General features: G+C 34.0%; 3 protein-coding genes across 3 annotated transcripts; 1 reads left to right on the top strand and 2 right to left on the bottom strand.

Annotated features, from left to right (window-relative positions):
- Positions 1–2215: 2215 nt before the first annotated feature.
- LOC136796007 (uncharacterized) lies at positions 2216–2692 on the bottom strand. The gene has a single exon (XM_067048378.1). The coding sequence runs from the start codon at positions 2690–2692 to the stop codon at positions 2216–2218; it is 477 nt and encodes a 158-aa protein (XP_066904479.1).
- Positions 2693–8295: 5603 nt separating this feature from the next.
- LOC106692060 (arginyl-tRNA--protein transferase 1) lies at positions 8296–9915 on the top strand (the record flags this gene model as incomplete). The annotated part of the gene is given in 3 exon segments (XM_014437967.3): positions 8296–8463; positions 9565–9691; positions 9773–9915. Coding segments are annotated over 3 exon segments (361 nt in total), but the record flags the coding sequence as incomplete, so codon positions are not given.
- Positions 9916–12198: 2283 nt separating this feature from the next.
- Positions 12199–12675, bottom strand: LOC136796006 (uncharacterized). The gene has a single exon (XM_067048377.1). The coding sequence runs from the start codon at positions 12673–12675 to the stop codon at positions 12199–12201; it is 477 nt and encodes a 158-aa protein (XP_066904478.1).
- Between the last annotated feature and the right edge of the window lie 771 nt (positions 12676–13446).

The following is a 13446-nucleotide window of genomic DNA, read 5'->3' as shown; positions in this document are numbered from 1 at the left end:
TATATATATATATATATATATATATATACATATATACATGTATACACACACATATATATATAGTATGGACACATCTATGCGAAGTATGCATACATAATTTTGACGTCTTAAGAATTTCTTTTATACCGACCATCTGCCTATCTACATTTTTGTAAATATATAGTCAGTCCTTTTGTGTATATGGACTGAAGGGTTTTGAGGTAGTCTAAGACTATGTAAACATTGCCTAAAACTATATATGTAGGATTACTGCTGAGAATAAAGCAGTATATACTGAGATTTAGCGTGCGTCATTTCACTCCCAGTTTTCCTTTTTTTTTTAGCTAGACCTCCCGTAACTCATATATATATTTGTATAATGATTGATCATATTGTTCAAAATATGAAAGAGATGTTCGGGGGTGCAGTCAAAAAGGGACAAAAATAGTTAACAACTATTTATATGCTGAATAGTGTTGAGTATTGTTATTTTCAGTAAGAATTAAATCTATAACGCTTATGATTAAATTATTTAATTATTATGGGTTTAAGCTATAAAAGTGTTGCTTTAAATTTTATTATTCAAAGGGAGAGAGCATTCGTCTTTCTATTTACGGAATAGATTGGTTTGAAATGCCCCAGGAATGCCAGTCCACATTGAAATTAATGATAGAAAGAACTCTGAGACCACTTGATTTTTATACACTGACAGGACAGAAAGTTGATCTTCAAAATTATATGGCTGTAAGTTGTTACTACTCTATATATTTTCCTCTATTTTTATTTTCATGTAGATTTCACTAATTGTTTGTATTTATTTCAGATGGTTAAAGCTTCTTATTCTTACTTTAATATGATGTTAGCAACTCAGTAGAAGTAAATCTCAAAACTTTGTATATCTAGTTGTTATATTTTCCACTAGCACCTGATCATGAATACATATTAATTAAATGAAAAAAAAAAAACATGAACAATGTTAGTTCCACCAGCATTTATTATACACACAAACAAATTAAAATGCACTAAATAAATAAAAAACAAGTTATTGAACTTATTATTTAACAAACACCTTAAATCATTCTATTTCAATATATATCATATTGTTCAACATAAATATAACATTATAAAAATATAATATTCAAATAAGAGATTCTTGACAGCATGAAATAGAATGCCCATATTTAATATAAAATTAAATATTATAACAAAATAAATAGAATGAAAAAAAAAAACGTTTAATTTAATCTTCAGAGTTATAAAATAATTTGGGTAATGATCAGTTACTTTTCATGATCCCAATGAACAACAGAGACATAGACGATTCTGCCGACATGACCTCCTGATTTTCCCACTTTTTATATTAAAGGAGACTTATATTCTTTTTTTAATACCAACCCACCTTAATTTTTCCTTAACCATTGGGTACTTCAGGAGGCAAATTAAATTGTAGCAATGAGACCTTTTCTGTCGGGTCAATTATTCACAGATGAGTATTGAGATACAGACCTCTTAGAACTACCGCAAAAATATACACAGAACTTGGGAACTGCAACTAAAGGACCCTAAGCGAAAAAAAAGTAAATTACTGGAGAAGATAAAAAGTTACAAATTATACATTCTGGATTTCACCAAAGATTGCCAAATTCATTTACCAAGCAATATCAAAAAACCTTGAAGATTAGGAGCTTATATAATTTCAGATTATGTAATCATATCTTCAAAAGAGTGTGGAAAAGACTGTTGTGGATTAAGGGAGGGTTTTATAAAGAAAGAGACAAAGAATATGTAGGTAATGGGATATGAAGACACTAGTAACCACTGCTTTATTGCATTCACATTAACTCTTATACATAAACAGTGCACATGGTCTTATTCCCTTCTAAACTGTTCCAAAGACCTGACTTGATTGTCAGTGCTGACAACCCAGTGAAAACGTTAACATTTATGAAACATCATTGAGAAACTTATAACATTTATAAACACTATTGAGAAACTCATTAGCATTAACTTGCATTTTAGAACCATTTATCTAAAAATTCAAGATACAAATTAGCAAAATATTGCCTCCTCAACAACAAAAAATATATACAAATAGCTTTAAAAAAAAATAGTAAACAAATTATTGAACATACGAATATACATACATAATAATACATCATAAGAATAGTAAACAAATTATAGAATATACAACAAAATAATAAAATATACATAGACACTACAAAAACAAAATATCCACTCAAATAATTTCTTCTAAATATTTTGTAGGAAACCGCACAGTTCTACCACACCTAGTAGAGGTCGGTACAGTTGCAGGGGCCTTTGGTTGTTCTTCCTGATCTGTAGACTGTGTCCGCAATAATGGAGAATCATCTCTAGTCTGGGCTAAAGGTTCAAATGAAGTGTCCTGTAGGTTCACATCTTCCTCGGTAACTGGTTTTAGTCGGTCAATCGAAATCGCAATGTCCTTACCATGGATTTCCAAACGAAAATATTTTTCGAAACGAGTGATGACACGGAAAGGTCCTTCGTATGCTGGTTCTAGGGGTTTCTTGTTTCTATCAGTGCGCATAAAAATGTGTGAGCACCTATTTAGGTCCTTGTAGATAAAAACACTCCTAGAAGACTTGTGATTTACAGGTACAGGCTTCAGTTGCCGCATTTCCTCTTGAAGTTCTCTGACCCAATCTTGTGCATTTGAATGTCCGTGATCCATTTGTGAAAAATTCTCCAGGTAATGTGATAGTTTTTTCATAGAGCATTTGGGATAGGGAAGAATTAAAATAAGAGTGAATCGCTGGTCGTAGGTCTAATAGTACCGTTGGCAAAGTTTCGGTCCAGCTCTGGGAATTATGTGCCTTCAATGTACGGTGGAGTCGCTCAACCTTGCCGTTGCATTAAGGGTGATAAGGCGTAGAGCGGTAGAGTTTGACGCCACATAACGCACTAAAGTGTTTAAACAATCCCGAGTCAAACTGACGACCCTGATCACTCTTAATGCGTCTGGGCACACCAAATCGAGCAACCCAATGGCTATAATCAGCTTTAGTAACTGTTTCAGCAGTCATGTTGTTGAGTGGTATAACTTCCATCCAACTGGCGAACCTATCAATTATGGTTAAAGCGTAAATGTTTCCTTCCGAAGGGGGAAGGGGACCAATTAGATCTATGTGAATCTCCGCCAAACATTCATTAGGGACTTTATATTGTCCTATAGGAGATTTCACATGGCGGAAGATCATATTACGCTGGTATGGCATGATAAACATGCCTTAGTTCAATCCTTTTTAACACTAAGCCAAACATATTTACTTGATACCTGCTTGACGTTTGCCTTAAAACCAGGGTGAGCCCTATCTTGAATAGGTAGCAATAGTAGTAATAGATGACAATGAAAATATTCCAAATTGATCAGCCATGAACTAAATAAATGCAGAGACATTTTGTCCTGATCAGAATCTTATCATCTTATATATTACAGAATATAGAGTGTGATCTGCAAAATAGAATGAACAAGTGACATCCTAGCTTGGTTATAATTTAATTTAACACAAAAGACTGACTGGTTCATATCATGATCTAGAAGTGACTTTAACTGAGCTGAAGACAAGAACTAAGTCAATCTCTGGATGTCAGTCCCCTCTTTTGATCCCTCTTGTATTTCCAGCTCCATACAAGGGATGCATAGCTTGCCAATGATTAATTCTGTTGAACTTAATAGACTGAAGCAAAAGTTGTCTCCATTTTTATTTTAATCTTCATCAAAATTTAATCACCAATGCACAAAATCGCACTAACCCCAAAAATATTATCAAAATTGGATTAACGGTAGTAGGTGCTGTACTAGAACATGAATTGGACTTCAGACGTTCAGAAGCAAAACTAAATTTGTTAGATATCATCGATGTCTAAGATGCAAAATTCGAGTAAGCATTTTCGATTCTAAGGATAAAATTTTTATTTTATCCATGAATACAAAGCTTACATGCCTTTGGTAGAAGTGAAGCAAAAATTCGTTCGTCCGCCGCGGTGACGGTGCTTCATCCTAGGATTTTCCTCGAAACTACAGGACAGTTTTGGCACCCAAGCCACAGTTCACCCCAGGATAATCCGGATATCTTGACTCTACCATCCTTCATTTTATTTCAAGATAAAGTCAATAAAAGGTTTTATTTTCTCATGTTATGACCATTTATAAAGAGATTCAGTAGTAATTACAGATACCTCCAATAAAAATTAATCATCATAGGAATCAGTCACTTCACACACTCAGTTACTTTTGACTTTCCATCTGCATACTTCTTCCTCTATGATACACATTTTCTATGATTGTTGTAAAACTTTGATGTGTAATTAAATAAAAAAAGTATTGACTTAGAAAAAAACATCTTATATAATAATTATTGACATAATTGTGAACTCTCAATAATCTTTTAACCTAACAATAACAATCATACAAGACACTTAACACACACTGACTATATCGTAACTTAGAAAAATCTCTCGACTGTTACCATCGATAATCGATACAAAATCACTACACTCTCTCACACGAATTAAAAGAAATAGTTTATCTACTGAACATAGTCTTTCAAGTAAACTGGCGGTCGCCGTAACCTCTGTGGTCTTGATCGTGCTGGTCCTGGTTGAGCTGGTCCTGGTTGGGCTGGTCCTGGTTGGGCTGGTCCTGGTTGGGCTGGTCCTGGTTGGGCTGGTCCTGGTTGAGCTGGTTCTGGTTGGGCTAATCCTCCTGGTTGGGCTACGGCCTCAATTTGTGAATCTTCTGGCATGGCTGGTATAAACCTCCCTAGGGTTGATAGTTGCTGTTGTGTCCTGGAAAGGGAAGTGTTGCCAGCATGTTGGTCGCACCTTTCTCGGTTATTTGAAGAACTATCTTCAAAGGAAACATGCCAAGAAACTTCTGTGCGACACAATTGGTCTATGTGACGTTTTATTTTATTATTTATTTATCACCCTACCCTGCCTATTAGGCAATACGGGTGTTCGCAGCAGTTGGTACAACTCATTGCAGCATATGACATTTACATTTACATCTATGTGACGTTTTAGCGCATATCCATCATCTAGGTGAACTCTGTAGTGGAGTCTCCAAAATTTCTCGATTATGATGCCTGGCTTCCATATCTCTTTTCCACCAGTATACATTTTGACAATGGCGCGGTCACCGACACTAAAAGATCTTAGGCAGGATTTAGAAACTGGGGCTGGCCTTTTGGTTGTTGCCTTATATGGTTTTAACAGGTCTAGTTTGGTTCGAATTTGTCGACCTAAGTATAATTCTGCTGGAGTCTTTTCGCATCGTAAAGGTGTAGCACGATAGCGGAACTAGATATTGCGAATTTTGGACAGTAGAGTGTCTGGTATTGATTCCATGGCATCGAGTTTTCTTTTAATGAACTGAACATACCTTTCGACTTGACCATTCGTTTGAGGATGACCTGGAGCGATGAGTGTTCTACGAATACCATTTGACTCACAAAATTCAATAAATTCTGAGCTTGTGAAAATAGAAGCATTATCAGAAACCATAATTTCAGGAAGACCATGTACGCTAAATATATCTTGAAGGTATTCAATTGTGGACGCAGAAGTTGGTGGTGATTTAGAAATTCTAACTTCTGGCCATTTTGATTTAGCGTCAATTAGAATAAATAGATATGTCAATCCTTGGGTCCGGCATAATCAATGTGGACACGTTGAAAATTTGAAGTTGGTTCCTCCCATGGGTGAATGGGGGCACTAGGAGGTGCACAGGTAGTTGATGCACATGCTTTGCAGCTTTTCACAAATGCCTCTATATCCCGATCAATGTTGGTCCAAAAACAATATCTTCTGGCTAGACTTTTCATCTTGAATGTCTTAATATGGGCAGAATGTAGTTCAGCTAAAACAGCTGGTTGTAAGGCTGGTGTTATATAGACCCGATGGCCTTTAAAAATTACTCCATCTTGTAGAGAAAATTTTTCATCTTGAACTTCGCCATTCTGTAACTGTTGAAGAGGTTTTGACAATTTTTACGGGCTGGTACTGCAATTGACTTAGCTGATATCAAGTCCGTTGATATTTGATTAATACTTTGTTGTTGGATTGTATCATCAACGTCTAATGCTGGTAACTTAGCAAGCATTGGTGCCCGTGAAAAGTAGTCAACATGAACATTTTCGACAGCTTTCTTATATTTTATGACATAATCAAATCCGCTAAGGATTGTTGCATAACGAAGTAGACGTGAAGCAGATAAGACTGGTAGTTTGGCTTAAGGGACCATTGTCAGTCAACAGAGTAAATTTTTGTCCAAAAAGGTAAAGATGAAACTTGTTCACTGTATAGATGATAGCTAGGGCTTCGCGGTCCAGTTGGCTGTAATTTCTTTCAAATTTGGACGTTTCATGGCAAAAATCCCTCGGTGCGTTGACATTGTTTGAATCCCTTGACTGTCCTTGTCAACCTGTACATGTAGACATGCCTTGTACAAGTCAAGTGTGCAAAAGACATTGGCGTTTCTCAAATTGTTAATAACTTCCTCTATCCGAGGGATAGGATAGTGGGCATCCTGTAGTTGTTTATTTACGGCAACTTTGTAATCAACAGCAAGTCGTACGTTGTTATTGAGTTTTGGAATAGGGACCAAGGGTGAACCCCAATCTGAGTGATTTACTGGATAAATGATGCCATTGGCAATTAAATCATCCAATTCTTTTTCGACTGTTTCTCGCAATGCAAATGGGATGTTCCTGGCTTTTATAAATATTGACTTAGTATTTTTCTTCAGCTTTAAAGAACAATAGAAATTTGGGATACATCTGACTTTTTGCTCAAAAATATCTGCATATTCCTCCATAATCGACTGAGAAGTCATTTTGACAGAATTGATTGACATGACGGCAGGAAAATTTACTTTTGATCTTTCGAGGTGTTTCAAATCACAATATTTAGTCGCCTAATCCACAATTCCAATTATTGGGCTTAATTGGTCTGGTACAACAAACAATAATTCATTTGAAGCATAGTCCTCATATTCGACTGGAACAATAATGTAACCAATGGGCTTGAATACTCCCTTAGTGAATGAACGGAAACGCACATCTGTTTGTTTTACCTTCCCCTTGAAATTTAATCTCTCAAAATCCTTATGAGGTAATAGGGTAAATTCCGATCCTGAATCGACTTCGAATTCCTGTTTTTGTTGTTTATTCAGCAAAACAGTTGTGTAAAACTTATCTGTGTTCTTTGTAAAAAATTCAGAGCTAGACGAAAATATATCATATATTTTGTATATATGTATATATAGTTGACCGTAAAAATTGATATATAGGAAGATGGTCAGGGTTGCGGTCACAAGTGAAACAAAAATAGCTTACAACTATTTTATTTTCCAACGTTTCGCCCCACTTTGCAGGGCTTCATCAGGGCAAGTTCACGATCTTCTTTCGTTGATTCCTTGGTGTCTTCTTTTTTCTTATTGTTCTTGTCTTAGCGTCCAAAATGGCTTCCTCTTGACAGAAATTGATGAGTACCTCCTTTTCTTGAAGAAATCATTTCTCTTCGGCGCCCCAGACACGAGTGATCGTTGTGAACGATGATTAAGTATCCGTTTCGACTGTTTTGACATAGGAACTACTATTTTTCTTAGTTAAGTAGGACCAACAAACTTTTTGGACATGTCCTACTTTAGAACAAAAATTACAGCGTAATTTGTCAAAAGGAACTTGATATTTATTTGCTCTCTGATTAGTTCTTGCACAACGAAGGCAATTGTTTTCAATCCAATTATTTTCAAGGGCTTTAAAATTAAGTCCAGAATTTCAATCATTAATCGATGAGTGTATCCAAATCGAGATCTATTCGTATGTTACCTGACCAACAGCCTCTATTTAATGAACGGTGACGTGTAATTTGATTGACTGTACTATTTTCTAAATTCGATGATTAATGGCTTGACATTTCTTGACAATTAATTTTTGATGCTTCATAGCCTATAGCGGCTTCCACCACTTTATCAAATGTAGCATCAGATAGCTGCAACAGTTTTTCACGGATATTATTATCAACTATCCCTGATCTTGTGCTCAACAACCGCCAAGTTGGAGTAGCATTTCGTAACTTTTGTCAAAACTAGATTCATTACATACAGAGTGAAATAAACTGATATAAGCATTCTAAATCCTACTATTACTTCTTTTATGACTGATAAAGAAAACAGAATTGATAAATGTTTCTTCTTCCAAAGAGGTGCATGTTAACGAAATGCATAGTGATGTAAAAGTTACTTTTACCTTCACTTGTACTTCCATGTTATTATCAGAATATGATTAGCCAGTTAGATGTCAGTTAGTGCTGCTCTGTTGAGTTGATGTTTCTGAATTATAAATATTATGGAATCAAAGTATTCGGTTGTAGAATTTCTTCAAGATAATACATCATCTTGTGGTTATTGTAAATCTTCTCACTCAAGCCATAGTACAGGTAATTTAAAATGTATTTGAATTGGAAATTATTCTATTTTTATTTTGAGAAAGTTTTAGTAATAACATCCTTTTGCTAATTTTCTGAATTATCATACTATTTATTTTATTTAGTTTTGTTGTAGGCTCAGGTTTATGTGTGTTATATGTATTTTTCCCTCAAATAAGCATATTGAGAAATAATTCTGAGGAAAATATTTATATATTTTTAACTTCTTTAAATTATCCTTCAGCTTAAAAAAATGTTTAAACCTACTTCAAATGCCAAAGTTTAATCAATAAATATAGTTTTTTTATCATTACCAGGTCTTGCTGATTCCAGTGCATGTATCAACAGATTGGAAATAGGCATGTTGAACTCTGTCAGGGTATATGTTTAGTTTTGAAAATATTTCGACTCTTGATAGTTTGAAGTATTTGCCTGTTCTGTTAAAAAATACTCGATAAATTGAATAAAATTAATGATTTAGTCCTTTTGGTTATTTGGAGATGTTGCAATGATATCTTGCTTGCCAACATTTTATAATTTGGATTTAGGACTCTTCAACTTCTTTACATTTATGGACTTTGTTTGTTTACCTACTGGAGAAGACCATTTTGGTTTCATTCTGCTTTCATACTTTGTTTATTCAAACCATGTTTTCTGAAATTAAAATGAGCTCCAGACAGAAAAAGTGTTCCCTACCTATTTTTATAACTGCTTCAGAAAACGAGGTTATGTTAAACAAACAGCTAATACAGAACAGTCATGAAAACTGATAAAATTAACAAATTCTGTTTCGCTTGACTCAGGATAGGGACTTTTACCTTAATGTGGTGAGTTAAATTTTGAGAATCGAGCTCACACTGATAATAACTTTGGTATCCAAAGTGCTCTAACAGATGTTGATTTTTGTCAGGAATTGGACCATTGTTTTTAAGATCTACTTTAACCTTCTAAAATATTAGTAAACATTTCTGGAACACCCTGCATAACAATTGAAAGTCTTGACTATGAGCAGCTTCAAAGCAATTTTCAAAACTTATTCAAATTTCTTGCAGCTCAAGGTTATTATTACCTTATTAGAATTGAGGTGAATTAATATAAATTATAATATTTTAGGAATGTGGGCTTATACAATGACAGTTGAAGATTATCAAGATTTGATTGACCGAGGTTGGAGAAGGAGTGGGCAGTATTGTTATAAACCTATTCAAAAACTCACTTGTTGTCCACTATATACAATCAGGTAGGGCTTAGATAACTTGGAGGAGTATATAACATTAAGTTGAAGAATAGAATAAATTATTTTAATGCTAATATGTTTTAGATGTGAGTCATTAAATTTGAAGTTATCAAAATCTCAAAAAAAAAATTTGAAAAGGGTAGGAAAATTTCTTGTTGAAGGAAATTCTTCTACAAAAAAACAAGAAGGGGAGTCGGACAGTGATTCTGCCAGTGAATTTGAACCTGGTATGTGAACTCATTTGTTATTTATATATTCTGTAAGTGTTTTCTTCAGTAGATTAGTTACTTTATTTTATATATATATATATATATATATATATACATATATACATGTATACACACACATATATATATAGTATGGACACATCTATGCGAAGTATGCATACATAATTTTGACGTCTTAAGAATTTCTTTTATACCGACCATCTGCCTATCTACATTTTTGTAAATATATAGTCAGTCCTTTTGTGTATATGGACTGAAGGGTTTTGAGGTAGTCTAAGACTATGTAAACATTGCCTAAAACTATATATGTAGGATTACTGCTGAGAATAAAGCAGTATATACTGAGATTTAGCGTGCGTCATTTCACTCCCAGTTTTCCTTTTTTTTTTAGCTAGACCTCCCGTAACTCATATATATATTTGTATAATGATTGATCATATTGTTCAAAATATGAAAGAGATGTTCGGGGGTGCAGTCAAAAAGGGACAAAAATAGTTAACAACTATTTATATGCTGAATAGTGTTGAGTATTGTTATTTTCAGTAAGAATTAAATCTATAACGCTTATGATTAAATTATTTAATTATTATGGGTTTAAGCTATAAAAGTGTTGCTTTAAATTTTATTATTCAAAGGGAGAGAGCATTCGTCTTTCTATTTACGGAATAGATTGGTTTGAAATGCCCCAGGAATGCCAGTCCACATTGAAATTAATGATAGAAAGAACTCTGAGACCACTTGATTTTTATACACTGACAGGACAGAAAGTTGATCTTCAAAATTATATGGCTGTAAGTTGTTACTACTCTATATATTTTCCTCTATTTTTATTTTCATGTAGATTTCACTAATTGTTTGTATTTATTTCAGATGGTTAAAGCTTCTTATTCTTACTTTAATATGATGTTAGCAACTCAGTAGAAGTAAATCTCAAAACTTTGTATATCTAGTTGTTATATTTTCCACTAGCACCTGATCATGAATACATATTAATTAAATGAAAAAAAAAAAACATGAACAATGTTAGTTCCACCAGCATTTATTATACACACAAACAAATTAAAATGCACTAAATAAATAAAAAACAAGTTATTGAACTTATTATTTAACAAACACCTTAAATCATTCTATTTCAATATATATCATATTGTTCAACATAAATATAACATTATAAAAATATAATATTCAAATAAGAGATTCTTGACAGCATGAAATAGAATGCCCATATTTAATATAAAATTAAATATTATAACAAAATAAATAGAATGAAAAAAAAAAACGTTTAATTTAATCTTCAGAGTTATAAAATAATTTGGGTAATGATCAGTTACTTTTCATGATCCCAATGAACAACAGAGACATAGACGATTCTGCCGACATGACCTCCTGATTTTCCCACTTTTTATATTAAAGGAGACTTATATTCTTTTTTTAATACCAACCCACCTTAATTTTTCCTTAACCATTGGGTACTTCAGGAGGCAAATTAAATTGTAGCAATGAGACCTTTTCTGTCGGGTCAATTATTCACAGATGAGTATTGAGATACAGACCTCTTAGAACTACCGCAAAAATATACACAGAACTTGGGAACTGCAACTAAAGGACCCTAAGCGAAAAAAAAGTAAATTACTGGAGAAGATAAAAAGTTACAAATTATACATTCTGGATTTCACCAAAGATTGCCAAATTCATTTACCAAGCAATATCAAAAAACCTTGAAGATTAGGAGCTTATATAATTTCAGATTATGTAATCATATCTTCAAAAGAGTGTGGAAAAGACTGTTGTGGATTAAGGGAGGGTTTTATAAAGAAAGAGACAAAGAATATGTAGGTAATGGGATATGAAGACACTAGTAACCACTGCTTTATTGCATTCACATTAACTCTTATACATAAACAGTGCACATGGTCTTATTCCCTTCTAAACTGTTCCAAAGACCTGACTTGATTGTCAGTGCTGACAACCCAGTGAAAACGTTAACATTTATGAAACATCATTGAGAAACTTATAACATTTATAAACACTATTGAGAAACTCATTAGCATTAACTTGCATTTTAGAACCATTTATCTAAAAATTCAAGATACAAATTAGCAAAATATTGCCTCCTCAACAACAAAAAATATATACAAATAGCTTTAAAAAAAAATAGTAAACAAATTATTGAACATACGAATATACATACATAATAATACATCATAAGAATAGTAAACAAATTATAGAATATACAACAAAATAATAAAATATACATAGACACTACAAAAACAAAATATCCACTCAAATAATTTCTTCTAAATATTTTGTAGGAAACCGCACAGTTCTACCACACCTAGTAGAGGTCGGTACAGTTGCAGGGGCCTTTGGTTGTTCTTCCTGATCTGTAGACTGTGTCCGCAATAATGGAGAATCATCTCTAGTCTGGGCTAAAGGTTCAAATGAAGTGTCCTGTAGGTTCACATCTTCCTCGGTAACTGGTTTTAGTCGGTCAATCGAAATCGCAATGTCCTTACCATGGATTTCCAAACGAAAATATTTTTCGAAACGAGTGATGACACGGAAAGGTCCTTCGTATGCTGGTTCTAGGGGTTTCTTGTTTCTATCAGTGCGCATAAAAATGTGTGAGCACCTATTTAGGTCCTTGTAGATAAAAACACTCCTAGAAGACTTGTGATTTACAGGTACAGGCTTCAGTTGCCGCATTTCCTCTTGAAGTTCTCTGACCCAATCTTGTGCATTTGAATGTCCGTGATCCATTTGTGAAAAATTCTCCAGGTAATGTGATAGTTTTTTCATAGAGCATTTGGGATAGGGAAGAATTAAAATAAGAGTGAATCGCTGGTCGTAGGTCTAATAGTACCGTTGGCAAAGTTTCGGTCCAGCTCTGGGAATTATGTGCCTTCAATGTACGGTGGAGTCGCTCAACCTTGCCGTTGCATTAAGGGTGATAAGGCGTAGAGCGGTAGAGTTTGACGCCACATAACGCACTAAAGTGTTTAAACAATCCCGAGTCAAACTGACGACCCTGATCACTCTTAATGCGTCTGGGCACACCAAATCGAGCAACCCAATGGCTATAATCAGCTTTAGTAACTGTTTCAGCAGTCATGTTGTTGAGTGGTATAACTTCCATCCAACTGGCGAACCTATCAATTATGGTTAAAGCGTAAATGTTTCCTTCCGAAGGGGGAAGGGGACCAATTAGATCTATGTGAATCTCCGCCAAACATTCATTAGGGACTTTATATTGTCCTATAGGAGATTTCACATGGCGGAAGATCATATTACGCTGGTATGGCATGATAAACATGCCTTAGTTCAATCCTTTTTAACACTAAGCCAAACATATTTACTTGATACCTGCTTGACGTTTGCCTTAAAACCAGGGTGAGCCCTATCTTGAATAGGTAGCAATAGTAGTAATAGATGACAATGAAAATATTCCAAATTGATCAGCCATGAACTAAATAAATGCAGAGACATTTTGTCCTGATCAGAATCTTATCATCTTATATATTACAGAATATA

Source organism: Halyomorpha halys, unplaced genomic scaffold (genome assembly GCF_000696795.3).
Source record: "Halyomorpha halys isolate HHAL.00 unplaced genomic scaffold, Hhal_1.1 Scaffold8076.1, whole genome shotgun sequence".
In the NCBI taxonomy this organism is placed as follows: Eukaryota; Metazoa; Arthropoda; class Insecta; order Hemiptera; family Pentatomidae; genus Halyomorpha; species Halyomorpha halys.
Note: the sequence above shows the minus strand (reverse complement) of the source record. Positions and strands in the feature narration are given on the sequence as shown.